This window comes from Poecilia reticulata, linkage group LG21 (genome assembly GCF_000633615.1).
Source record: "Poecilia reticulata strain Guanapo linkage group LG21, Guppy_female_1.0+MT, whole genome shotgun sequence".
In the NCBI taxonomy this organism is placed as follows: Eukaryota; Metazoa; Chordata; class Actinopteri; order Cyprinodontiformes; family Poeciliidae; genus Poecilia; species Poecilia reticulata.
The window spans coordinates 18,181,093-18,207,732 of record NC_024351.1 but is presented as its reverse complement, the minus strand read 5'-3'; the positions used below and the strand labels follow the sequence as shown (position 1 = coordinate 18,207,732).

At 42.4% G+C, this 26,640-nt stretch overlaps 1 protein-coding gene and 1 long non-coding RNA gene across 3 annotated transcripts; both read left to right on the top strand.

The window, feature by feature from the left end:
• The first annotated feature begins 929 nt into the window (after positions 1 to 929).
• On the top strand, positions 930 to 10,627 carry tbx18 (T-box transcription factor 18). Of its 2 annotated transcripts, none has more exons than XM_008398259.1 (8): positions 930 to 1,367; positions 2,254 to 2,419; positions 2,866 to 2,967; positions 4,301 to 4,472; positions 4,665 to 4,832; positions 6,704 to 6,768; positions 8,097 to 8,191; positions 8,812 to 10,627. In XM_008398259.1, exons 1-8 carry the CDS (start codon positions 1,130 to 1,132, stop codon positions 9,342 to 9,344), a joined length of 1,539 nt encoding a protein of 512 aa, XP_008396481.1. In that variant the 5' UTR covers positions 930 to 1,129; the 3' UTR covers positions 9,345 to 10,627. The 2 variants fall into 2 exon arrangements, with proteins under 2 accessions (XP_008396481.1, XP_008396480.1); XM_008398258.1 differs by having other exon boundaries at positions 2,251 to 2,419.
• Positions 10,628 to 18,979: 8,352 nt separating this feature from the next.
• On the top strand, positions 18,980 to 25,120 carry LOC103457837 (uncharacterized). Its single transcript, XR_532484.2, has 3 exons — positions 18,980 to 19,133; positions 20,929 to 22,920; positions 24,513 to 25,120. It is a non-coding gene; the product is annotated as an uncharacterized LOC103457837 (long non-coding RNA).
• Positions 25,121 to 26,640: the final 1,520 nt, after the last annotated feature.

Genomic DNA, 26,640 nt, shown 5'->3' with positions numbered 1-26,640 from the left:
TTTTACCTGCAGGTTGCCTGGGGGGCTTGTGCCTTTCTCCAGCTGTAATTGGGGATGGGCGGGATACAAACTAATAATAATAATAATAATAATAATAATAATAATAATAATAATAATAATAATAATAATAATAATAATAATAATAATAAATAAAAACTCTTGACATAATTAAAGTAAAAAGCAGCAGTAATCTTTATCCGGATTGATTTCTTTGCACTTGAACGAAACACATTCTGTCATTTTGTTCTTATCGTTGTTCACATCGAGTATATTTGCTTAGTTACACCGCGGTTTGTAAGGCACGGACAATGCACACATTTATCATCTAACTGTTATGTTCTGTTAACAAGGGTCTACTGCGCTTGCGTGCTGATATAACATGGTAAAATGTCATTTTTCCAACATGGAGGAAATGCTGCAGTCAACTGGGAATAACATCCCTAAATATCTTATCTGCATATTATAACAATGTGTCGTTTATTGCAATTGTTTTACTTTCTATTAGCAGGCCTGGTGCATGTACAAAACGAGTTTGGGTTGCGAGAAGCGCTTTTATTCCTGAGGTGAGGTCGGTGCCAATCACAAATAGAGAGCACCGTTCTGGAGGTACTAATGGCCAGATATGCAAAGCATGTCGGGTCGCAGTGTGAAAATGCGCGCAATGCCCCCGGAGGGACGCTCCTGGAGCTCTCTCCTCCGCCTGAGGACATGATTCATTCGCCGGCTCCGCTTTGACCACAAAAGGCGGCACGAGCGGCCCCCACAGCGGGCGGGACGGGAGAAAAGTTCCGGGGGCCCGAAATCGCTCGTGATTGGTTGCCTTGCTCTGGGATTGACAGCTCCCTCTCTCCGGAGCGCCTCTAAGCTCGGCTGTTGACACTTCCCCCCRGAAAAAAAAAAAAAAAAAAAGTCAGCACTTAACCTATACGGATAACAGAGACGCTGTCACAGCTCTGGTCCCTCTCCTGTTTCTCGGTACAAGACCGAGACAAACTGTCCTCCACCGACGGCCGCGGGGTGGAGAGCCTCTGTAGATGTCTGTGCCTGAGTTTGAACTTTTCTCACTTTCCCCCGCAAGTTCGCCACGCCGTTTGTGCCTCGCCCTGCTGCCCACGAGACGGAGAGGAGCATGGCAGAGAAGCGGAGGTCCCCGTGCGCGCTGAGCGTCAAGGCGCACGCCTTCTCGGTGGAGGCGTTGATCGGGGCGGAAAAGCGACGCAGGACGAGCGGGGAGGATGTTGCGGCGTCCCCGGGCGGCTACGAGGGTGGAAACGATGTTTCGGATTTAACCGGGAGTCCAGCGCTGAGAGGCGGCAGAGCGTGCAGCGACCGGGGCAGTGAGGCTGAATGTACAAGCGACGGATCCCGTAAGCTAATAATAATAATAATAATAATAATAATAATAATAATAATGTGTAAAATAATTATTTAACAGTAGGTTGCAGATTGTATTTTCAGTCCTGGTTTCAACAGAAAACAGGAGCAGAAACGCAAACATATACCACTTGTCACACTTCTAAATATGAGAATGCGATCACTCCACTGGCCTAGTAAACAGAAGTTCAGTGTGTGACTAATGCGAGAGGGTTTATGGGATATGCAGCTATCATAAACACGCCAATTAGCAGCGTATAAAGACGGGACAATGCGATGGAAAGAATAGTGCAGGACTGCAGGAAGCAGAAACCGGCTGACAAATGGGGGATCTGGAGTGTGCAGAGGTTAACGGGGGCTTGGCTGCTTATCGAGCCAATGTCTAAACTGCGTAAATCCGCAGCACTCAGACAGACCTGGGTTAGTTACGTGCAAATAATGCCAGGAGTAAACACAGCAAACACATGCTGCCATATAAAATATAGCAGCATGAAACATATGGAAAGCCATTGGCCCACAATTTGGATACAGTTATCTCCCTTACTGCGACAGCTTGAATTCATATAGCTAATATAATATAATATAATATAATATAATATAATATAATATAATATAATATAATATCAACATTCTTTTGTTATCCTGTGTTTTCAGTCACTTCTGCAACTTTTTGTAATCTACAAGAAAAAAAAGAGCTAGCTTATGGGGTGGCACATAATAACCCTTTCCGGTTGTAAAGTTGTTTTCTTTTTACTGTAATCTTGTAAGTGCGTAATGCCTGACTTTGGGTGAGTGATGCTAACCAACCAAATCGTGTAAAAAAAAAAAAAAATGAAAAGAAAAAGAAAAAAACTCTTGCCCTCGTTCTGGTTGCAGCAGAGAGCGAGGACGCCCTGCTGGAGAGCCCGCAGCCCGCATCCACGCTGTGCGCCGCGGCGCCCGGAGCCGGCAGCGGAGAGGAGACCCGCGTGGAGCTGCAGGGGTCGGACCTGTGGAAGAGGTTCCACGAGATCGGAACGGAAATGATCATCACCAAGGCCGGACGGTGAGGACGGGAGATGTGGTGGGAAAGAACTGAGGCAGGTCAATTAACTCTGAACATTAACAGCTGCATCTGGTGCGCTAATTGACAGAAGACGAAAAATGTAAAAAAAAAAAAAAAAAAAGAACAAAAAGATAATGGTGCGTATTTTACAACAAAACTGTAAGATACGTTACAATCAAATAATTATTTATCCAAATAGTATTGTTTTAAACATAAAAACCTTAATATTTTTTTGTTTTATCATTAAAGAAATGTAATAGTAAATTTCAGCTTTTATTTAGAAAGTCAGAAAAAGTGGCCCAAACAATAGTTACAACGATAAAAAAACATTATTATTATTATTATTATTATTATTATTATTATTATTATTATTATTATTATTATTATAAGAAAGAGAAGAAGAGTTTAACAAAAATAAAAATAAAATGTTTTGCTTTTCCACGCAGGCGGATGTTCCCCGCCATGCGTGTGAAGATTACGGGCCTGGACCCCCATCAGCAGTATTACATTGCCATGGATATAATCCCCGTGGACAACAAGCGATACAGGTAACGAACCGACCCAACACGGGGCCCTCGCGCGCACCAGGGACCCGTGTGATCCCATAATGGCAATTGAGGCTGCAGTACATAGTTTTAATTTAGACTCCTTGTAAAAACGAATCATGGGGACAAATCAAAGATTTTTCAGCTGTGCAGAACAGGTCCATCTCTCTCTCTCTCTCTCTCTCTCTCTCTCTCTCTCTCTCTCCCTCTGTCTCTCTCTTCCTGTTCGTGTGTCGCTACAAATGGCGCTTGGCAGCAGGGTTTTGTCACGGCGGTTTTGCCGTCCCGTTTGGAAAGAGGTCCTTTTGGACGCCTCACCTCTCTAACCCGGAGGGTCAAACCAACAAAAGTCCTTATGAAGCGCAGCCGGCGCTGCCAAGGCTTTGCGTGTTACTGGCTCTGCCATTCCAGACTTTCACAAGCCGTTTATGTGTGAATACACTTTTAGCTGCGTGCTGGAGTGATGAGTGAAATCTTGGAAGACGAGTTCCTAACCGAGTCTGAAAAAGAGCGCTGGAGCGCCGGAGAAACGCAGACCTCTCTCTGCTCGGTCACATTTTGTTCTTAATGTAATTGTTCTTAATATTATGAAGAGAGCAGGATGCAGTCTGCAAGTTAGGTTATATATATATTTATAATTTAATTTTAATTTCCATCATGCACTTTTTTTCTTTTATTGATAAAATACTTGTTTAATCTCAATTTCACCAATTTATTCCAGTCATTTATTACAGTTAGTAATATCCACCAGAACACTTTATTGATGCCAGAAGGAAATTATGTCAGATGTACATTTGAAATATTAAAACAGATGGGTAGAATAATAACAGAAGAGGAAAAACCTGGTAATAATAAGTTGATATGAATAAAAAATAAGGTTCTTTGACTGGATCCAATGGCCGTGTTGAGTAAATGTCATATTTTAAGTTAGCAATATTGTACAAAACATGGCAAGTTTTCAAGCAACATTATTAAGTCTAACGTTATACAATTTGAGGCAGAAATAAAGAATCATGTGGCATTCTTTAATGTGACTTGATGGAATGGTTCTTGTCAGCCATATTGCATCAAGCTGTTAACTTTACAGCGTTTTATTGTTTGTTTTAGTTTCTCGCAACATTAAAAGTAAAATAAATATTAAATAAGCTGCACAGGCAGTTACATGCCCCAAAATAAAGTATTTCAAAAAATGTGATGTGATTAAATCTGTGCACCAATTAGTAATGAATGCCAAAGTCTTTGAATTTGGTAACATGTGGTGGGGGTGGGGGGGAAGAAAATACTGGAAATGGACAGTGTGATTAAAATGTGTGTTTCATGTGTTTGAATTGTGAAGGTACGTGTATCACAGCTCCAAGTGGATGGTAGCGGGAAACGCCGACTCCCCTGTTCCCCCCAGGGTGTACATCCACCCGGACTCTCCGGCCTCAGGAGAAACTTGGATGCGTCAAGTTGTCAGCTTTGACAAGCTCAAGCTGACCAACAATGAGCTGGACGACCAGGGACATGTACGTGTCCACGCCTTATTTTTCAGAGGACCGCAAATTTATGCTACGGTTTGCAATGTCCCTAAACGCAGTTGGAGAGTTTTTTATTTTTAAAAAATATATATATCACCAAACTCTGGATAATTTCATTCTCACCTCATTTTTTATTGTTGTCAGAAAGACAAAGTCTTCCTTTTCTCTGTTTTTACCCAGATTATTCTGCACTCCATGCACAAATACCAACCCCGGGTCCACGTCATCCACAAGGAGTTCGGAGAAGAGTTATCTCCGGTGAGAGCCATCCCCATGGGGGAGGGAACGCGCACCTTCTCCTTCCCTGAGACCGTCTTCACCACCGTCACAGCATATCAGAACCAGCAGGTACGAACCACATCCACGCTATCATCAGATCCTACACAGGTTGGCACTCAAGTGACTGATGAAATCTGAAAATGCACTTTGGAGTTTCACACGACAGTGTTCGATGAAAAGCAACAATTTCAGCATCTCATATTGGCTATAATGTAACTTCGGTAACCAGTCTTGTGTTACCCGAGATTCTCATTGAATGGCAACCATCCATATTTTTGCATATTTCAAGCAAAGAGATAGAAGAAAAACCTGCTAATGTTAGCCATGCTTTTCAGCTAAACATGTCTTGTACAGATTCTTAGGCCATTTGGCTTTCTGCTTTTTATAGAGCAGAAACAAGTTGATATTAATATGAGCTAATGATGATTAGCAAGGTTGCCTGTTCAGGTCGCTATCCGCAGTTGGCTGCTTTAGGAGAGAGTTCAGATTCTTTGAAGTGATGTTTTGTGGTGGTGCTATAGATAACAGTTTCCTTAGCTGACCTGTAGCAGACAGATGCTATATTGCTGTGAGCATATAGAAAAATAAATAAATCCTGAGAACTGTGGAAGGTTAACATATATTCAGACAGATTTCCTGTCATACTTAATAACTAATGTTTATCAATCTGGCTTATCGGCTGATTGTGAGTCCAGGAGACCTGGGAGAAGCACTGAAGCTCACCATCTCTAATGCTGTTGCACAAATGACAGGCTGGAACAAAACCCCAGGAGTTTACAAGCCAATTGGTGAACTTACAGCAGACTGAAGTGATTCACACAACAGGCAGCCTCAACCACCCTAAATTTAGCATAGCAACAAGAATGTTGTTGGGCTGAGAAACAGCGACAGTGAAAGTGTGGACGGTTAATAGCCGCTAACGGGTATAAACGTTTGCAGTCCGAGATGCTTTATTTATTACACTAAAACCAACTAAAATCTGGATCTGTCTAAATAGCCATTAGAGTACCACCACTCAGAGGACATAGATTTCTGCAAATCCACTGCAACCTGGCTAATAGCGAGGAAACCTTTACTCACAATACAGAACATCACTCTAAAACACCCAAACTCTTACTTTAAAATAGCTGGCTAGATGTGTGTACTGTTAGCTTAAAAAGAGCAGTAGTCTGCACCCTTTCACCCCTTTTTCTTCCTTCACAACTGAAAATATTTCCAAAGAGCCAAACTTGCTTTTATTGCAAAACATAGAAAGATGTAGTAGTAGCCGTCTTCCAGCCAGCTGACTGGCAATGTGCAGCATCAGGTGTAGGAGGGGCATTGCTACAGCTTACTCTGTTGTCCGTAAAGCTTGCAAAAACTAAACTCTGTATTAAAGCAGTAGGAATAAGTGTGATGTAAAAGTTTAGCACTTGTAACAATAAATTCCCTTTTAGGTTGTTGCTTAAAATAAATAAAAATGAGGGAGAGAGATTGCTGTCGTCTAGTCGTTTTATTTTAATTTTTTTTGAGAGTGTGTAACCAGTTGTTGAGAATGGTGTTTTTGCTCTCTACATGCTGTCCAGCACAGAGAAAGTTTTTTAAGCGTGAGGGTTAGCTGAAGTGGGCCAGCTCTGAAGTCAGAACATGTTGGCGACGCCTATAAAAGTCCCTCCTGATCCGGGTCACGGAGTTGGACCTTAAACACCACCCACAGTCTGATCAGGCCCCTTCGTTGCTCCACGCAGATGCATAACTTTAAAAAAAGTATATGTCTTCTCTGCCAGAAAAATTCCCTTAGAAGAATAAATGTATTTATTTTCAGAGCTGACTGAATGATTACAGAGAGAGAAATGATTTTGGTTGTTTAAAAAGAGAGAAAAAAAATAATTCATTACACAGTTTATATTATCGCAGACAGATTTTCAAGGAAATAATTAGAGTCGTGTTTTGTTTTTCAGATTACAAGGCTGAAAATTGACAGAAACCCATTTGCCAAAGGCTTCAGAGACTCTGGCAGAAACCGGTGAGTTTATTTTAACCTCAGAGATTTGCACACTATTTAGTCCATTAGGAGGTGGTTGAGGGTGGGTGGAGGGGTATGACATGCATGACTGCGTTCTGTTCTGGCTTTGTCGGATTCTTCTTGTTCCTTTTTCATTCTGATTCCACAGAAAGAAAAGTTATGCATATCTTTATTTTATTATTATTATTTTGTAACTTTTTTTGTTTCAAACAAAAACCATCCAGGCTCGCACCAGATTTGTCCTAAGCAGCAGCAAAAGCGATGCACCGCCCGACCTTAAGAGCGCGCGCCACATTTTTTCGGGGCTAGCCGTCGCGTTATCCGAAATGAGATGTAATTTTGACAAAGATGGGTGCTTGTTTTCCGACGGGAAAAAGCAAACTTTAGCTGCAAAGTTTAATGGAGCGTCGGATTCCAGCTGACCTCAACGCGGAATAATAAAACTGCAGAGTGTCCCGAGGAAAATCTGTATAAACACATTTTCTAAACATATATAAACACTGCATTAAAACAACACGGCAGTAAAACTCCAGCAGTCTCTCCAAACAGCCACTCCCCGGAGGCCTCGCAGAAATCATTAGAGAGGAGGAGAAGGGAAAAGGAGAGGCAATGTGTGAGACCAAAAATTGGAGCGGGTGGAAAGGTAGAGAACAGCGAGCTGGATAACCCAGAGACCTTGGTGGCTGACCCTATAAAAGTTGAACTCAGGGAGGTTGTGGGAGGGGGGGGGGGGGGACCCTCCCCTTAAATATTACAGGAAGACTTAAGCAGTTTGCTAAATAAACTTCGGCTCTGATAGGCTGCTTTGGAGCTCACAGAACTGCCTCCGGGCAGCTTGTCTAAATTATCACCGAGGCTACAACCCTGTGTGGGATGGAGTGGGGTTGAGGGGTGGTGGTGGTGGGGGGAGTACTTTTATCCTCTTGCTAACGAGCGGTAACAGAGCACTCGCATTACACCACCACAGCAACCCTCTGCCCCACCTAGAGGGAGGGAGCCTCAGATTGAGGAGTAGAGGAGGGGGTGAAGGGGAGTCCCACCTCATAAATCGCTGCTGCGGCTTCCTGCTCCTTCGTCTTGATTCGCCCATAAAAGCCCGTGTGAAAGCAATTACCTCCAAGCACCCGACAGGCAACAGCCAATCGCAGTGTGGCGTTTATGTTCCTCATTACCTAGCGTCTCCATGGAGATGCCAAGGGAGGCCCCACGGGCGACTAAAGATGGCCGCCAGGTGGTTGGCATGTAGCATGACCTACAGCTAAGACGGTTGCCACAGGGGGCTGGCGGAGGTGTTTCTGTTAAAAGGGGGCGTTTTGTTTGTGTTGCAGGATGGGCTTGGAGGCGTTGGTGGAGTCCTATGCATTCTGGCGTCCTTCTCTGAGAACACTCACGTTTGAGGACATCCCCGGGATGGCCAAGCAAGGTAACGGCAACGAACAGTGTGCTCCACAGCAACGAGAAAAGTTCAGTCTGAATCACCCAGAACAACTCATAAGTATTTGTACAGACAGTTGGGGTTAAACAGCTGTTCACAGCACTTCAGTGTTTGTCACAAACTTCAAGATGTGTAGTAGGGTTATATGCAACCTGCACAAAGTAGCTCACAATTGGGAATTAGAAGGAAAAACAAGGTTTCCCTCAGAATACTTGCTAAGCCCAGTGGTTGGGTGCCAGGGCAGTCATTCATCCAGCGGCGTGTTGTGTTTGTGAGTTAAAAATGTTTAAAGTTCACAGAAAATTGGAAAATATCACTTGATAGTTATGTGTCATTGAGATATTAATACCTGAACACCAACTATAAAGTCTTAAAAAATACAAACATTTTAAAAAGACTTGAATGAGCAATGCTTAGCCTGGTGGGGGCTCAAGTAAAGCCTGGTGGCCCGCCAGGCTTATAATACACTGGAGGAAACCCTGTGGGTCATCATGAATGTATTTGTATGCAGGAACCAGCAGTAAAAACCTTGAGACTGGAAGTCTCTCCTTTAAATTGACTGTTTACCGAAACACCTGAGCTGTAATCGGACTTTGGTTCCTCCTTAGGAATCCCAGGAACTCACGGAGGAGTTGGAACATCATCTCATCTGCTCTCCACATCCCCGTGTTCGTCGCCTTTCCAGGTTTGCCCTCTCAGCCCTCCGGACTACAGCTGTAGTCGGCCCACGCACCCCCTCCACTGCTATGGCAACGCCCCCGAGCCGTTCCCCCCTCCCAGAGGTCCGTCCGGCTACGAAGGTGAAGGATTCCGCTCCCTCGCCCTCCCCGCGGCTCAGCTGGGCTACCTATCTAACCCCGCCCCGCAGGGCTACGCCGGTCTGCGCCTCCACACACCACCCTACAGCCTGTACGGCTACACATTCCCCCCCTCGCCACGTCTCGCTGCCAGCCCTGACAAGATGGCCACTGCCAGCCACCAGAGTCCGTTTCACGGCTCGTCTCCCAGTGGGACTTTAACGGACAGCCTCGGCGTGCTCAGCGGAGGACAGCAGGGCTTCCTGTTCGACTCCCGGACTTTAGGAGTGGCAGGTAGCCAGCCGGGAGGCGGTGCATCGCAGGTCACAGCCCATATGGGATGAATTTAACCAGGAAAAGCTGGTTACACCCTGCTGCGGGTGCAAGTGTCTTTTGGTCCAGAGCATTCTATGAAATGAGTTCCCGTGTACCTGACCTGAGAAGAAGGACAGATCAAATAAACACATGAACGTCTCAAAGTTTTATTTGAGGAATGCTTCCTATCTTGGGAGCGCGGTTCTTGTAAGTTACATGTACGGCGCAAGGAGGAGTGTGTGAGGAAATGACACACGGACGTGGCTAAATCTGGGCAGGTCCAGAGAATCAAAGCGAGCACTTCAATTTCCTGACAGGAAGCCCCCCAACACATTAACCGTAGACCTTTTCACCAGTTACTTTCAAGACGGAGCTTGAAGGGTGCAGGCAGACTGAGATGGGGGGGGTTAACGTTTCATCTGCCACTTGCACATCTATGAACCAGACATGAAATCACTGTGACCAACAGAGGGGGAGGAATCGCTCTGTGTTTATTGGTTGACGGGAATCTGAGAGGGGCTACAGTAGCGTCTTATTTGGTTGACTTCGGTTGAGTTTGTGTGTAAACTTCCTTGACGAGGCGCGGAGCCCCTTCTGGTTTGTGCCACTTGCAAAACAAGAACAATCACTTCATTTGTTAAAATATTTGTTTCTTTCTTTTTTATGTCTTTGTTTTGTTTGCACCAACCACTGTGTAGAAGACCTAATGATGCCCACACAGCTCTCTCTGTTTTTAGACCGAACTGCTAAAACGCCACACGCCTGAGTTTGTACTGAACACACACTACAGGCAGGGCTCTTTCACCACTTGGACTAAAAAACACACCAAAGCCTTTTTTCTTCTTTTTCTTCTTCTTCTTATCCAACATCTGGGGCTTGACAAATGTTAACAAGATGACATCATGCTGATGAGAAACCATCTGAGATCTCGCTGTCTTGAACTAAACTGTTGTAAAAAGACACATAACAAACTAATTTGCTTACTCTACATCTGGTCAGGACAGACGCCCGTTCAGTTCAGCTCTTTGAAAACACAGCTTTCCTGGAGAGAGAGCCACCTCCACGTGGAGGAGGGCGGATGGACGAGCAGAAATGTTTACAAAGAGCCTTCGCACTTAAAAAAAAAAAAACTGAAGAAAAAAATCAACAATGCACCTGTTTTTGCTCTTCAGACTGGGTCAGGTGCACGGACGTCCACCTTTAAACTTGACCCACACACTTTTCTTTGAAGTCAAACCACAGACAGCCTGCGGAGGGCGACACGATTTGTGATCTTTTTCAAGGCAAAATAAAATTATATCTGTTAATATGACGATGTTTGCGGCCTTTCTCGTTCACATAACCGCATGTGGTTTTATTGACACGAATCGGTTAAATCCGTCACAGGCCATATAAGATGAAAACATGTACCTTGGCCCGAAAAGCCGAAAACGGAGCACCAGCATCGACTAAAGCAGATAAGAAACCACGAATGAGCACAAAAAGAGAGAGAGAGAAAAAAATATATCCATATTATTTTTTTACTGTGCTACGGTCATGTAAGCTAATACCTTAAAGTATGCAGAAGTTACTACTCACTCGAGAGAGGGTGTGCGGTAAATGTTGATGTGGGTGGGGAAGTGTGGATACGAGTGTATTTATGTGTGTAGCAACAGGTGGCGGAGTTGTCAGTGAGTGTGTGACCTTATCGTCTCAGAGTTCACGTGGATCCCTGAGAACTGACACCCCGCTTCTGCACATACACGAGCCGACAAAGTCAGACTCGACCATAGAAACCTGCATGGACTGAGGTTACTTCCATTATCTGTGGACATCCGTTTTCAAGCCTGATTTTTCAGTCTATTCATCTGTAGCTCCGGTTGTGTGTTTGGAGTCGCTGTCTCTAACTCAGGGGTGTCAAACTCATTTTCATTCTGGGCCGCATCAAGATCATGAACGTCCTTAAAGAGCCGGCTGTGGCGGAACATATGGATAAAACCCACCAACAAACTGTTAAAACAGTAATAAACAGATGTTTCTGCTTTTGATGAGTAAAATTAAGTAATATTGAACATCTATTTACATTGATGTAATAAAAACTGATTGGATTTGACTGATTTAAAAAAAACATTCTGCAGCCCCATCAACTCTGACCAAATTTCCTGTCACTGAGGAAGAAAAAAAAAACTAGTTTATAACATCATACTGCTACCGCCATGTTTCTGACAAACTGCTGCCCCACTCCCCCCCCTCCTTTTTTTTCTTTAATTTTTAAAAATAATTCTCAACCCAGGTTTGTGGATTACACAAATTTATTCTCCCACTTGAATTACACAGCATGAATGAAGAAAAAGGCAGAAATATAATAGATGCAACGACAGCACGGACATAGATCTTCTGGTTTCATTTCACAGTTTTTACTTTAATTGACATCCGTCAGGGGCAGATCTACAGGTGAGCAACTGGGGGGGCTAAGTCCACAACCCAACCCCCACAGCAGCCCCTTCAAATTTTACGTCCTTAAAATCAAACAAACACTTAACTTTGTTGAAGTCTCTTGTGGCCTTCAAATTAAATATTAATTCACCAAACATTCTTCTCAAGTGAAAAGCAGCACTACCTCGACATATTTTTACTCAAGTAAAAGTAAAAAGAAAGAAATTGTAGATCCAAGAAATTACCCAAATGTGAAAAAGTCAATTTTAGAAAGAAGCCACTCAGGTAACGAGTAACTGTTTGATCACAATACCTGATTTAATATTTAGGAACAATATCAAACGAAGTTAAGTGCAACTTCTGGTACTTTAGTGACTACAATTTGAGGAAAAAATACAAACAAATAACATAATTACAAATTAACTAAATGATTTATACCTAAAACTTGTCTTTGATTTTTCCCAAAGAGACAGAGATACAATAAAAAAAAATTTTTTTGGACTTTTTTATCCAAAACGTGTTTGGATCTAGCAATGCACCCTGCTAAAACCTCTTATAAACATTTCTAAATCATCCGCAATTTCCAGGGGTGCAAATTGTCTCCATTATTCAAGCTTTCTCGACTTCTATCATCCATTTCTTCCCAACTCAGTTGCCTCCTGTCACTCTTCAGAGGGAGAGGTGCTGACGAGAGTGGCACATGTGAGGCGGCGAGACACGGCGGCCGGGACGGAGGGAGGGAGGACGGCTTATTTTAGCATCCAGGAATGATTGGCTTGTTGTTCCTGAGTGACAGAGGACGGAAACCCTGCCTGGTGCATCTGTACAGCACGCTCAGAAAACACACACGTGGCAAACGCACATAGACATATGCGCATGAGAGGTCAAAAGCGTCCTTCTGCTCCCTGCCTTTTAAAAACATCTCCAGGCTCGAGATATGAGAAGTGAAGGTAAAGTTAGTTTAAAGCTACTGGAACATCTCATATGCGCACACCAGTATGTTCTAACACACACGCACGCACACACACATGCAGAGACACACTTGTGCATGGTGTCAGTGGTGGAGAGGTTCTCAGCTGAGGCGAGGACATAAACACTTGGGGATGACCAGGTGCCGACGTGACAGATCTGTCACGCTATCTGCCTGGAGGAGGGGGACAGGAGGACGGAGGAGGAGCCCTCTGTGCATGTGTGTTTTTCCAAGGTCTGATGAATCTTTGCTCTCTTTATCAGTAGCTCAGGCCATTTGTAGGAAATATTTTTAGGAAGTAAAATTCTAATCAGAGAGAGAAAAAAAAAAAGAATCAAAAATCTTGTTTGGTTTCTTCCACTTTACGTTTTTATCTGAGCTGGTGAATTTTAACATACGCAAGTGACATGTATGGCAATAGGACCGGGGGGGTCGATAGGTTATCGCAGTAGGTAGGAATCAACCTTTGGTGACGGAGAAGAATGCAAGCAGCAGCGTAGGAGTTTCTACTGAGGAGTCGGGCTGGTGCCTGAGCCGACAGGACGGCTACAGCGTAAAAAAGAAAAAAAATAAAAAATACTGATTTGGAACCCGATCAGAGATTTGATCCCGCAGAGACAATTGATGCAGATGGACGGAGTTTTAAGGTGATATTGTAATTTATATATTTTTAAAATAAAATAAAAATGGAAATTGTGAGGTACAATGAGAAGGATTTGTTTTTCTACTTAATCCTGTTTTCCACTTTCCTTTTTTCCCCAGAATTTTCTCAAAGAAAAAGTGTAAAATCCCCAGATTCTTTTTGGAGACTCTAATACAAGAAAACAAAAAACAATCAACCTAAAAAATTCTAGGAACTATGTGCCTTTCTTTTAGATTTATGTCATTATTCCGACCAAATCAATATAAAACAACAAATGACAAAACAAGCATTTGATTTAAAATAAAAAATAAGAAATTTGTGACCCAAGAGTATTTTCAAGTTAACCCCGGAGCAAAAAATGAATAGCCAATTATTCTTGGTGCTACACTTAAAAACCACAAAATCTCACCAAGTTTAGTTTCCAGTGCAAATATCTGAATACACTTGGACAAAACTAACTGGTAAGTAACTTTTCTGCAAGATATGGGAGTTTGTTTTAAGTTAATTTCTTAATATTGATGAATATTAAGAAAAGTACTTGTTCCACTGGCCGGTTACTTCACCTATAACAATTTTTTTTTTCTATAAGTGAAATAACCTGTCAATGAAACAAGTACTTTTTCATCAATATTAAGGAATTATTTACTCCAAACAAGCTCCTATATCTTGCAGAAATGTTATTTGCAAGTTATTATTGTCTTAATTCAAGTGTACTAAGATATTTGGACCATAAACTAAACCAAAATTCCTTAGTTAGATTTTGTGTTTTTGCAGCGTACGTAGTACACCAAGGCATTTGGACTGAGCCAACGAGAGCTACCTATCAGCTGGTGATGCTAACATTGGTAACACAGTAGATTTAGAGTCAGTAGTTGTTCTAACAGATCAGAGTAAATTTTAAAAGGTCACAAATGAATCGTGAAGCTGTCTGCTGCATGACTGTTCTCAGATATTGCCCTCATGCTGAATATTGAGTGTGCTTGAACCAAGCAGAGTCAAAAAAAAGTAAATAACCTTCTTTGCATGTCTTAAAGTTGAGGTGTGTGAATGATCAATCAATTCAAATCACGGTGTTAAGCAGGCTTGTTCAGAGGATCTGCTTTGACATGCCATAAAAGTCAGATTTCTCCGTCTTCGGCTGCACACTGTTTGACTAAAATTCTAACGATGAGGTGCTGCTTCACCCATAAGTCATTAGAACGTCTGAGAGGAAATCCTGTTCCAGCACAAAATTCAACGTGCACACAGAGGCTAGCTGTAGCTCGCAGCGCTAACAGACGCAGCAACACTTCCAGTTCATTTCCCGTCTACTTAACGCCAACAGCATGTTCAGTACATCACCTTTATGTAGCTGCATAAAACTATTTTTCATGTAATTTCATCAGGACGCTCACACTGTGTGACCAAACGAAGTTCAAACCATCTAATCCGCCTAATTATCAAAGTGTATGCAAATGGAAAACTGAGCTCTGAAGCAAACTGCGTTCCTTCTTTTTAAACACAATCAAATGATTCACATGGATGGAATTCTGGGGGGGGGAATGTAAATCTTTATTCCTACATTTGTAAATTAGAACCAGAAGCTAAATGGCTCCTATTCTCCAGGAGCAGCACTGTTTGCAACACGCACATTGGGTCTCCATGGTCACATGCACATTTTTGACAGAATAAAATGAAAATGTATTTGAAGAAAAAAAAAAAAAGAAGAAAAACACAATGACTGTCTTCCCCGGCTTTTAAGCCAGCTATTGTCTCGACCATTGTGCCAGTTATTAGTCACCCGTTTTCAATGTTTTGTCTATTTTTGAGGTAAGAATAAGATTTTGACTGTGGTTTAAATGTATTTGCACTGGTTTGAAAAAATGAACGAAAAAAACAACACATATATGCAGATTGGTTGCAGAAGTATGGCTGAAGTGAAGCCAAGTCAGTCCAGCGGTACACACAGCAGCACACTATCTTTCTGGGATAAAGATAATGAAAAGTACCAACAGAAAACTGCAAGCAGCAATAAAGAGCGTGTTAGTAATGTTGTAAACGCCCAACCTCATCCTTAAATGTATCCGACGTTTCGTATACAACAATAATGGCGGCTTACGTGTTCGTTTTGCGTTTTATAAGCCTTACAATCCAACGTGACATGGAGAAGAAGATCGACTCCATTGATGCTCCACACTAGAGACTCCAGTCTTGCTTTGTTGTCTTTTTTGCGTTTGTTGCGTTTACCAGTTGATTTCCAGCTTCTGTACAGACAGAACACTGAAATAAGTGCTACAACATCCTCACTACTCTCCTGTCAATTAACTGGCCTCAAAAATGAGCTTCAGAGCTCCCCACTTATTAATTAAAAATAAATAAATACAATTTTAATTTAAATTTCTAAGTCTCACACTCCATGTTTAGCGCCACTTACAGGTCTGGAGGAGTAACAGTAGCCTTTTGGATCATTCTCGATGTTTCCATGTGATTTAAAACAGTTCTGAAAACAGTGGACACTGAAACCAATATACAATGATGTTGTTTTGTTGGATGCTAAAAAAAACAGTGAAATAAAATAGAATCACAATCCTTTCATATATCTCAGGCATGAAAGAAGATTTAAAGTAGGTTTTTGTGTCATCTTGCAACACCATTTTCCGCATATGGTAGGGATGAAAAATTTCCCGACCCAGCATAAAACCTTGGCTGCGTGTTCCTTTTGTTTGTTTGTCAAATTTGTATTTGTGTTGTGCCGAAAACCAGAACTGTTTGGACAAAGAAAATGCTTCTTGTCAAAAATACCTCTTAAACGGAACAGAAACATAAAATGAGCGAGAAACGATGAGAGAAAGACGACGTCAGTATAGATGAATTCTGTAATACAAAGTTCTGCGAGTTCAGCAAGACACGACTAGAACCAGTAGAATCTGTTGCCCTGTGCACTCAACACCGAAGTTATTATTTGCATAGAGGCCAGGTCTGTGGTTTGAGAATGCTGTGACCGAAGTGCGCATTAGCATAGAGGCAGGCGACGGGGCTGAGCATTTGACGCCCAGAATGGAGTTGCGGCTTGCTGGACGTGATCGAGCATATGAAGTGGTGGTCCACAGGTGAGATCATGCTGGACTGTGACCGAGAAGCTCTCTGGAGTAAAACCTACGGTTTGGCGTCCTATTTGTAGCTGAAGAGCAGCAAACTTGAGTCAGACAAAATTCTCTTAAAGCCTTTCCACAGCGATGTTTGGTGTTTGGTGGGCTTGACTTCAGTGACAGGATTTAGATTTGAAGCTTGACATTGTTTTTGCGGGTGAACGGCGGTTAATGAGCCACATATTTATCAACAGGAAATGAGAGGACGAGTGGAAAGGGGGCTTTTCTGCCTTAAGAAGTGCACCTGTGCTCTGGTTCGGCTGGTTGAGGGCAGGGAGTGTCCTAATGGTGCTGCAGGCTCAGCTCAGCTGCGTCTGCGTGACCCGTTAATGGTCTACCGGGTATTTGATGACAGTTGCAAGAATCTGACGCTCCAGGGTGTACATTGCAGCTTTTACATTTTTGTCATCAAATCTGTCCCGACTGAGCTGATTCATCGCTGTCTCTTTGTGTCATGAATCTCAGATTCCCCTATTAGACACCCCATGCACTCGGTCCTGTGAGGTTCCACTACAGAAATAATTAAGACACTGTATTTCCCCCCTGAAATCTTTCCGAGTCAACAACAAGGACGCGGGTACCATCTAGGATTTTCTTCCCGATTCTGCAGTGATGGAACGACGAAGAAAATGCTCATTCACGGGACGCGACGGGCAATCTCTGCAGTTTGTGTCGCTCTGTGTTTTTGTGGGACGGCAAGACAGACTGGGTCTGGGTCCAGAAGATCTGGGTCGAGCCAAAACGAAAGGAGAGGCCCTGTAAACGTCTGTCAGCTCTTTGGCCTGGCGATCTGTTGCTCTGTTCCTCCCGGAGCGTCTGCTCAACACATAACCTAACGCAGGACAGTTATTCACAGCTGCCTTAGAGGACAGATTTAAGGGCTGACTAAACTCAAATTACCACCTGACCTGTGCACTTGTTAAAGAGAGAAAGCTAAACCTCACGAGTACGTCCCTAAAAGATTATGTCGAACACCGCAAAAAAGAAATGATGGTAGAACTCCGAACCAGACCCCGGAGTCAAGGAATCTTACCAAGATGCACAGAGTAAAAGAAAATCACATGTCGCACAGCGCGGCCCACACTTTGAGCTACGCAAAGACATATGAGATGCTGTGACTTTATTATTGGACTGGATTGTACAACATTGGATGACCACAAAAAGTAAATACATCTATTTTTAGTTCCTTTGTTTCCACGTTGCAACAACGCTTCTTGGTATTAAAGCTTAAACAGTTGGGAAGCCTGTTAATTTCCCCGTTAAATGTTTCCACATTTGTAAGGAAAATGCATTTGCAGGGGCACCCAATGCCGAACAGCTTGTTCTGGTATTGATTCTTGCTTGGTGTTATTCATCTGGTGGGATGATTGAAGTTTGGAGAAGCGTAGAATATTGGTAGTTCAACATTTCGACACAGAGAACTCAGTAGCGGGTCAGGGACAGTCACACCCAACAGCTTGGCATTCTCTCTTCGTGCTGGTCAACAGCTTGGTCACACACTATTAATAAGCAAGTGTTGCAACTTATTGGAAAATGTTCAAATAAAATTACAATTAATTTAAAGGTTTTCCGGCCTTTGTCTTGAGAAACGAAGGAAACCTTGGGTCAAGGCTCGGGTTAGAGGTGAGGATATGGCTTCATCTGTTTAAATAGTTGCAAAATGGGAATCTGCTTGAAATTAAAACCAATTAAAACACCCAACAGTGACGTGGGCTTCCATTTATTTAGAAAAATAAAACTATTCCTTAAAAATTAGCATGTTTGCAAAGCACCCATCCATTAAAACAATTAAATATATTCTTCCAAAAAGCCTTTTATTAAAGTCAGGCCCAGTACATTTAGAACATAAACGGACCATTTCTTATTAGGCATTTCTTTAAAATGAAGAACGCCATTTTCTTCATAAAAGCTCATTTAAGTCTCTCACGTAATCATGCGTACCTTGTGTATTTTAGGGTTAAAATTTTGTCGTTGAGCCTACTGATTGCGTACATTTCTCATGACAAATTCCGTCATGTCCCACAATCTGAACGGATAGTAGTGAGTTTGATGAGCCAGTTCTTATCCACCAGGGGAATCACTTTGCACCTCTTCGAGCGGCACAAAGGAGCTGCGTTTCCATTACAAATGTGCGCAAAACTTTGTCGATATTTCGCTCATGTCGAAACAACACAACTACCGTCTAAATGTTTTATTTTTAACAATGAGCTTCACAAATAAAATTGAAACTTACAGACAGGGTCCTGCAAACATAGGAAGGGGTCAGAAGAATCAAAATCAGCCACGTTTGCGCAGACAAGCAAGGAATTTGACTTCGGTTCCACGTTGCTGTCAATGAAGGCAATTTAAATACAAACGCATAAAAAGCGAAAGCGATATTCTCACATGCTCTCTCGGCACCCCTCCGCTCTGGCATCCTGTTGCTAACTGGGATGCTGCGCGCGGGCCCCCATATCTCTACGTATGTGTGCGTGTGCGCGCGTGTGTGTTTTTGCGTGGATGCGTCTGAGTCTTACCGCGTACATTTATAGTCGAGCGGCCCATCAATCTTAATAGAGGAGACGAGCGCAAAGAGCCGATGAAACGCCAAACATGATCACTATTCAGTCCAAGAGGGCAAGGAGAGAAGGAGGAGTGGGAGGGAGAGGAGAAGAAGGATGAGGTGAGAAAGACAAGAGGTCGCAATTTGTTTATCCCTGTCGGTGATAACAATGATCTGATCCATGTCTAGATGACGGCGTGACAACTGGTGAACAGGCCGGCAAACATTTATTGCTTTGTAGATTCCTTCCTCTTGTTATTATTATTATTATTATTATTATTATTATTATTATTATTATTATTATTCATAGCAGAAATGTAGATTTGCTCAAAGTCTATCACCAGAGAGCAGAAGGAGGTCACATGACGGACGTGAGATCGTCCTGGAACGAGCTTGTGTGTGTGTGTGTGTGTGTGTGTGTGTGTGTGTGTGTGTGTGTGTGTGTGCGTGTGTGTGCGTGTGTGTGTGTGTGTGTGTGAGAGAGAGTACTGCTGAGAGGTGGGGAATGGTGAGGGGATATTTGGCAGTGGGCTGCTATGCTATGCTGTGCTGTGCTGACACAGGACACAGGGCCTCCATGCAGGCACTGAGCAGTCACTCTGAGGCCCAACCTGGAGGGGCCATACAGACTCACACTGACAATGTCCATGTTGAAGTGCTTACAGTGTTTTTACAGTTTGCTGATGGAAGAGAAACGCTGCATGCAATTAATTGGCGACATGCTATACACGGCATTATAGAGTTACATAACTCTACCCTGGGATATCATTTAAATACAAGGAATCTATTTTTGCAGCCTGAAAATAATCGGAAATGTGTCCAATTCAACGAAAGGACACAGACTCTATCGGATTTTATTTCTTTAAACTGACTGAACAACTTCCAGTTTCGCCACCATACTGCAGCAAAATTCCATCTCTAAATGAATGGTAAGGAGTTCACATGTGTAATAATATAAATCCAACTATACCGTGAAAGATTCAGATGTTTGTTAGAGAACATTAGTGAACAAGAAGCATCATGAAGATCAAAGACAGCAGACAGGTCAGGGAGAAAGTTGTAAAAACAGATAAAGCATAGTTAAGTCATAAAAATGTACCCAGGTTTAAAGATCTTACAGAAAATTGTTTAGTTCATGATCTGGGAACGGGAAAAGCAAAACCAGCTACAAAGGTGGAATCTGTTGACAAAGACAACTATTAGTCATGCTTTCCACAAAATGTTCCTTAATAAAGAGCAGCAAGAACAAAGCCACTGCTGAAAGCGGTCTGTTCAGATCAGACCGATGTTGAACTTGTTGGCTCATGTCCAAAAATGGAGGCCTTGTTTACAGGACAACGCCAGGACGGTGAAACGCAAATGTCTTTGTTGGGTTTTGGCCGGAAAAAACACGCAAAGGTTGGACAAAAAGCTGTAGAGTGAAACTTTTTTAAAGACGCAAGAATTCCCTTTTGTGTTCAACTCTATATAGGGGAAGGGTTACGAAAACACGCCTCTGCAGAAGACAGTTCACAAAGTTTCACCACCTCCTGCAGGCCTGGCATGCAAACTACACCATTTGCAGTGTCAATTTGACAGAATGTATGAAAAAGTTCAATGGACATAAATGCCTTTGTGCAGAACTGCATGCATTTACACACTTTATTCTTTTCACAAGTTTCCAGTCTTTGTTCTGGCGTCCTGTTGTCAACTCCATAAGTTGATATTCATGCAAATTACACGTGTTTTAGTGATGACACAAATAAAGACAACTTACATGGGATTCATGAATCCCTCTGGCCAAAATGTCCGACTTATCTCATTCTACACTGAGATTTTCAGTCTTCTTGTACTATTTGGCAAGACAGATGAAGCGCACATCAAAGCTGGGCAAATATTTAAGATCCTATTCATGTCTTGTATATTTTGCCTTCAGGTCCGAGAGGCTGGAGCACAGGAGGCGGTGTGTGGCGAAGTGAACCTGGGAATGTCTGCAACAGCTGTGAGAAACCATCTGATCTGCCATTCCTCACACTTCAACAGGCAACAAGAGAGCGATTTATGACGACTGGAGAGGGAGAGGGACAAGGAGACATAAACAGACTGGGCCAGGGACAAAGAATTAAATAAACACGGGGAATAATATGAGGAGTTCAAGGCAGGAATGTGATAAAGGAGGAAAAATTAAAGGAGAGGGAGAGATGGATGGAGTGAAGGGAGCCGAGTGACAGATTAAGTGCTGGTTGAGATGGCTGAGAAAGGAGCTGGAAGGAGCCAAAAGATCGAGATTAAAATCTCTGAGATTTCAGTGTCAAAGTTTCAGATCATATCGTACATTCTTTACAATAAAGTCAGAGTTTAACAGGACACCAAGGCGCATGGAGTGATATGTCACAAACGTGAAATCCGCAGACACAAAAAGACCCATCAGAATCAAGGACGAGCAGCAGAACATTGGAGGTTTTTGTGCCAAAAATCATGGCGGCCCGCCTGATGATAGGATCAGTCGCTTTGAGGTATCCGGAGCTTCCAGTACGGTTTGACTACAACTCTTAAAAATGGACCACTTCCCTATCCATAGGGTCATCTTCTAAAAGCCCCTCGCCTTGAGGATGTGGTTAATATCCAGGTCTTCTGGGTGAGAAACTATCTAAATACGGGTCGTCTGAAGAATTTAAAGATCTTCTCCCGTGTAGCTACCTCCACCCCCTTGTTTCCACGTTACCTCCTGTCGCCTTCTTGTTTTCCGTCTGCCTGTGCTGTCTGCGGTGGGTTAGTGGTGTGAACACTTAGTTTATTTGCTCTTTTAATACAAGCTGACCCCTGCCCCCCTCCCCAGCATCCCCCGATGTGTGTGTGCGTGTGCATACATGTGAGCGCGGGTGCGTGCAAGCCCAGAGAGCACTCTCCCATGACAACTACGTCAGCGACCCGGAGACGGTGTCGAAAGAAGACCACACCGCAACGAGGGAGACAGCTCACGCCAGCCCAGGACACATGCGCACAAATAAACCTCATGCGCATATACACTCATGTCCAACAAAGCAAAGCCGTAGGACGGAGTGTGTATGTGTGTGTATATATATGTACGTGTGTGTGTTTATGTGTGTTTTGGAGCCGAGGAAATCTTCAGCATGTGTTTCAAGAATCCCCGGGGCTCGCGCTCAGCCGGGATTGGCTGAAGGGGCCCGCCGCGTTTGTTTCCATAGTGACAAAGCCGTCGCTGTCAAGCGCCACCCAGGTAGAGCTGTCAATCACGCTGGCTCGCAGCCAACCACACGCAGGCCGTGCCGCGACCAATCACAGCCGGCTCCATCTATCGAGAAAACCAGTGGGTTATGATCACAGACTCTGAGGTCGGTGATGTATCTCTGCCCAAAACTGCATGAACAGGAAGAAGAAATGGTTGGCGATTTGGATTATTTCGCCTCACCGAATAAAGATGGCAACTTCCATCAAAATGTTTATCTATTTCAATCTTTGTGTCAATAAGAACAAAGCTTCTTCAAGGACAGCTTTGAGACCAGTTACCTGATGGGTAACCCAACATGTTTAGAGAAAAACCAGGCAGAACAAAAGCAGAAAGACCGTGGCCGTGATTCAAACTCAGGGGCTTCTTGCTACAGGATAACAATGCTAGCCTTACGCTACCAACGGCGCCGCATTGCAGCTCGCCTGTGGAAACTTGAACGTGTCATTTTCAGCTGCATGTTTGAGACTTCTGTGCTTTTGTTTTCGCCTGACTCTGTAGCGACGTCTCTGACCATGTAGTTTAATGCCGTTAGCTAACATCCTTCCATCAAGATGTCAAAGCAGTGGTTCTGCTGCCGAGGCTGTATCCCTTCTGAGTTGATCCCCATGAGGTGGAGGACATCAGCCAGTACAACAATTGGTTTCCATGGAGACTGAACGCAAGTTAGAGGAAGAAGTAAGTAAGAGCAGCAATAGATGTGACAGGTAAAGCTCACGCTTTCAACTGGTGAATCTCATAATGTCTGACATGAGACTCTAGCTCACTGATATCCTCCAGACAAGGGAAATTTGATTTTGTTTTGTTGTATTCTTTTTTTTTTACACAATATGGCTTTAAAAGATATCAATTGTTACTTATTTTTACCATCTTTTGGTAAGATTTCTTCTTCTACACACCCATTCTATAAATTTGAATATTATTAAACGTCTGTTTATTTCAGAAACTCCATCTCTAAATGAAACACATTATATAGATATACTGTATAAACACAGACTGGTGATTTATTTTTCTTAAATATTATGTTTTTTTGTGTGTGTTTTTTGATTACCATTAACGAAACATGACATTTGAAATTAGAATATTAAATAAGACCAATAAAAAGAATGAAAACATTTTATAATGCAAAAATATGGATTTTCAAAATGTACTTTGAGCCTAACAAACGATAAATTAGAACACGTTCAAATTTATCGTTTGTTAGGCTCTAATTCAACTAATTCGATAAATTAGAATGCGACTGTAAAAGGGTAGCGGCTTTGCAACTCGCAGGTCGTAACGTTCACAAATAATCCTGCCGTTATAAAGTTGGACATGAAACATATCAATTTCAGGTCCTTACAAAAGCCAGGAGCAGCACAGGCCAAAAATATTAGCAAGGGTCATAAAACTGCGTTCTATTTCTGAGCCGAGGCAATAAAACGCAGATGTAACACAATACAGAAGTCAAGGTGTTGCATAGCGATGTCAAATAACCCCCCGGCTGTCATGTGGCTACAAAAATAGACAAGCAAATACATGTCATTCGGAGATGGAAGAGAGAAGAAACAACAGAGGCAAGGGGACAGATGCTGGCGTTTCAACAGGCAGAGGAAATGTTTACAATCCTCCGGGGAGTCTGTGTTTGATATCGGTGGCAAATGATTCCAGTAAATATAATAAAATGTGTTTCAAAAGTGTTAGCATGTAGCTACACAAGTTACAGCCTGCAGGTGACTGACACTGTTTGACACTGTTTGATAGTAAATGACCAAATTTCAGATGATAAACAGTAGAAAAGGATACAAACTGATCACATGAATGTAAGGAAGTACACAATAAGTTGCAAAAGAATGTTATGTGCTTAATGTGTAGATAATGTAAGCAGGTAATGTACATGTTACAAGTTACTTTTGAATGGTAGTAATCTACTAATCTTCTGATTATATTCTCTTTATATGATCATTATTGTTGATAAATCAAATTCCATCCAGCACTGAAAAACTTCAACTTAAAAAATCTGTTAATATGTTGCAAGGAATCAAATTAAATTCATCAAAGTAAATGAATTAGGTTTAAGTTTTTGTGTTAAAGAAACACAAATAAATGAATAAGTTTAATTCAATTACATGTAACGAATAAATTTTTTTTATAGCTCCATTCATTGTTTTCAGTGAGGTCCAGTAATCCCAGCTAAGACACCATTCAAAGAGTCAGTTCTTGTTCTTCACATCAGTGAAAATTGTACCATGTATTTATTTATTTATGTTTTTGTAAATGCGTATTCGCAGCAGCCGCCTGAGAATGGCCTGACGATCCCTGTTACTACCACCGTTTCCTTTCGCGTCCCCGTCCCCAGCAGACTTCATCAGAGCAAATCTTTGTCTCAAACAAGTGAGTTTGAGTCTCCTACAACTGAAATGCTTCAAAATAAGTGAACAATTTCTTGTTTTCTGATCAGATCAATTTCAGACCCTCTTATCTGCTTAAAAGAAAATAGGCAAATCTTATAATCTGTGTATTTTTTTTAACTCTGTATTTCTGGGATATCATGTCGTTGAAATCCAGACTTTAGTAACCAGGTCTGTTTTTATTTTAGCTGTAGTGGAATAAATGAATCACTGAATGCATCTTCAAAGCTTGATACATTTATTTTACTGAATAAACCTAATTACTGTGTTTTCCAGTTGTACGTAAGTGCTGTGACAGGTGTGTGTGTGTGTTCTGCGTTAATCCCTGTCCTTGCTGAGCAGTCACATACCGCACACAAGAAAAAGACTTTTGTTCCCTGCGGGCTACAGTAGTCTGCAGTCTGTGTGCCTGACCGGCTGAATACAGTAAAGCCCTTTTGCACTGTAATCTCAGATCAATAATAGTGATCTGTGGCTAATCATCAATACCGTCCCCCATCTGCCACCACAGTGAGTAAACAGACACTGCAAACTGAAAACCTCTAGCTGCTCAGGGCCGTGCTTTTCTTTTTTAATAAACACTAAAACATATAAACAGTCGACCCCCTCGCAGGCATGACGCCGTCATTAATACACGGAGGCGGATGTTGCTGTGACCTCTCTCCTTTTTAAGGCTGACCCCAGCAGATGACCCCGGAGAGGGATTAGTGTCTGATATGCCTAATTAACCTCGCAGCGCACAGCCCAGATCGGGACAGCAGCCGAAACTATTCACAACTTCTTCCTCTCTTTTTTTCCCCCTCAGGTTAGTTTTGCTTTGGAGTGTTCTTAAATATTCAATTAAAAAAATAAAATAAAACGGAAATGAAAGGACTTTAATAGCAACAACTGTGTCTCCTGGATGAATCATCATTCGCAAAACCTCTATTTTTTTTTCTAAGGATATTTCTAAATTATGCCTTCTTTGTTTTTTTTTTAAAGGTTTTCCAGACCAATCCGCCGGTATTCCTCTGGTTCCCCCTTTCCTCTCCCCTTTGTGATCCCTTTGAAGCCTGAACAAGTGTATTTTGACTGCAGGGTTAGCAGAAAAGGAAGCAGAGGTTGGACTTTCGCAGGATTTTCAAACCGACAAAAACATTCAGAGTGAAACCAGCGGAAATGAGAAAGTTAGCATAACATACAGAGACGTGCGGACCCACACTGAGCCCCGAAACGCAAAGAAAGCACCAGCTAGCTACAAACCACACACATAAAGGAGATTACGAGTTGATATCTCTTGTCAAAGCAAAGAGTAGCTGTGGCAACTAAAGAAAACATTTCTGTTCAGCTGCTTCCGTCAGATGTAAGTCAAAGGACATGTATATGCAGGAGGGTGATTTTAGTTTGAAATTCTGCTGCATCTGTTTGAGACTCTTATTTTGTAGTTAGAAAGGTACTTCCTGCTTTGCTGCCTTGTACAAGGTGTACAGGTCCTTCTCAAAAAATTAGCATATTGTGATAAAGTTCATTATTTTCCATAATGTAATGATAAAAATTAAACTGTCATATATTTTAGATTCATTGCACACCAACTGAAATATTTCAGGTATTTTATTGTTTTAATACTGATGATTTTGGCTTACAGCTCATGAAAACCCCATATCCCTGTCTCAAAAAATTTGCATATCATGAAAAGGTTCTCTGAATGAGCAGTTAACCTGATCATCTGAATCAACAAAGTAACTCTAAACACCTGCAAAAGATTCCTGAGGCTTTTAAAAACTCCCAGCCTGGTTCATTACTCAAAACCGCAATCATGGGTAAGACTGCCGACCTGACTGCTGTCCAGAAGGTCATCACTGACGCCCTCAAGCAAGAGGGTGAGACACAGGAAGAAATTTCTGAACGAATAGGCTGTTCCCAGAGTGCTGTATCAAGGCACCTCAGTGGGAAGGAAAAAGTGTGGCAGGAAACGCTGCACAACGAGAAGAGGTGACCGGACCCTGAGGAAGATGGTGGAGAAGAGCCG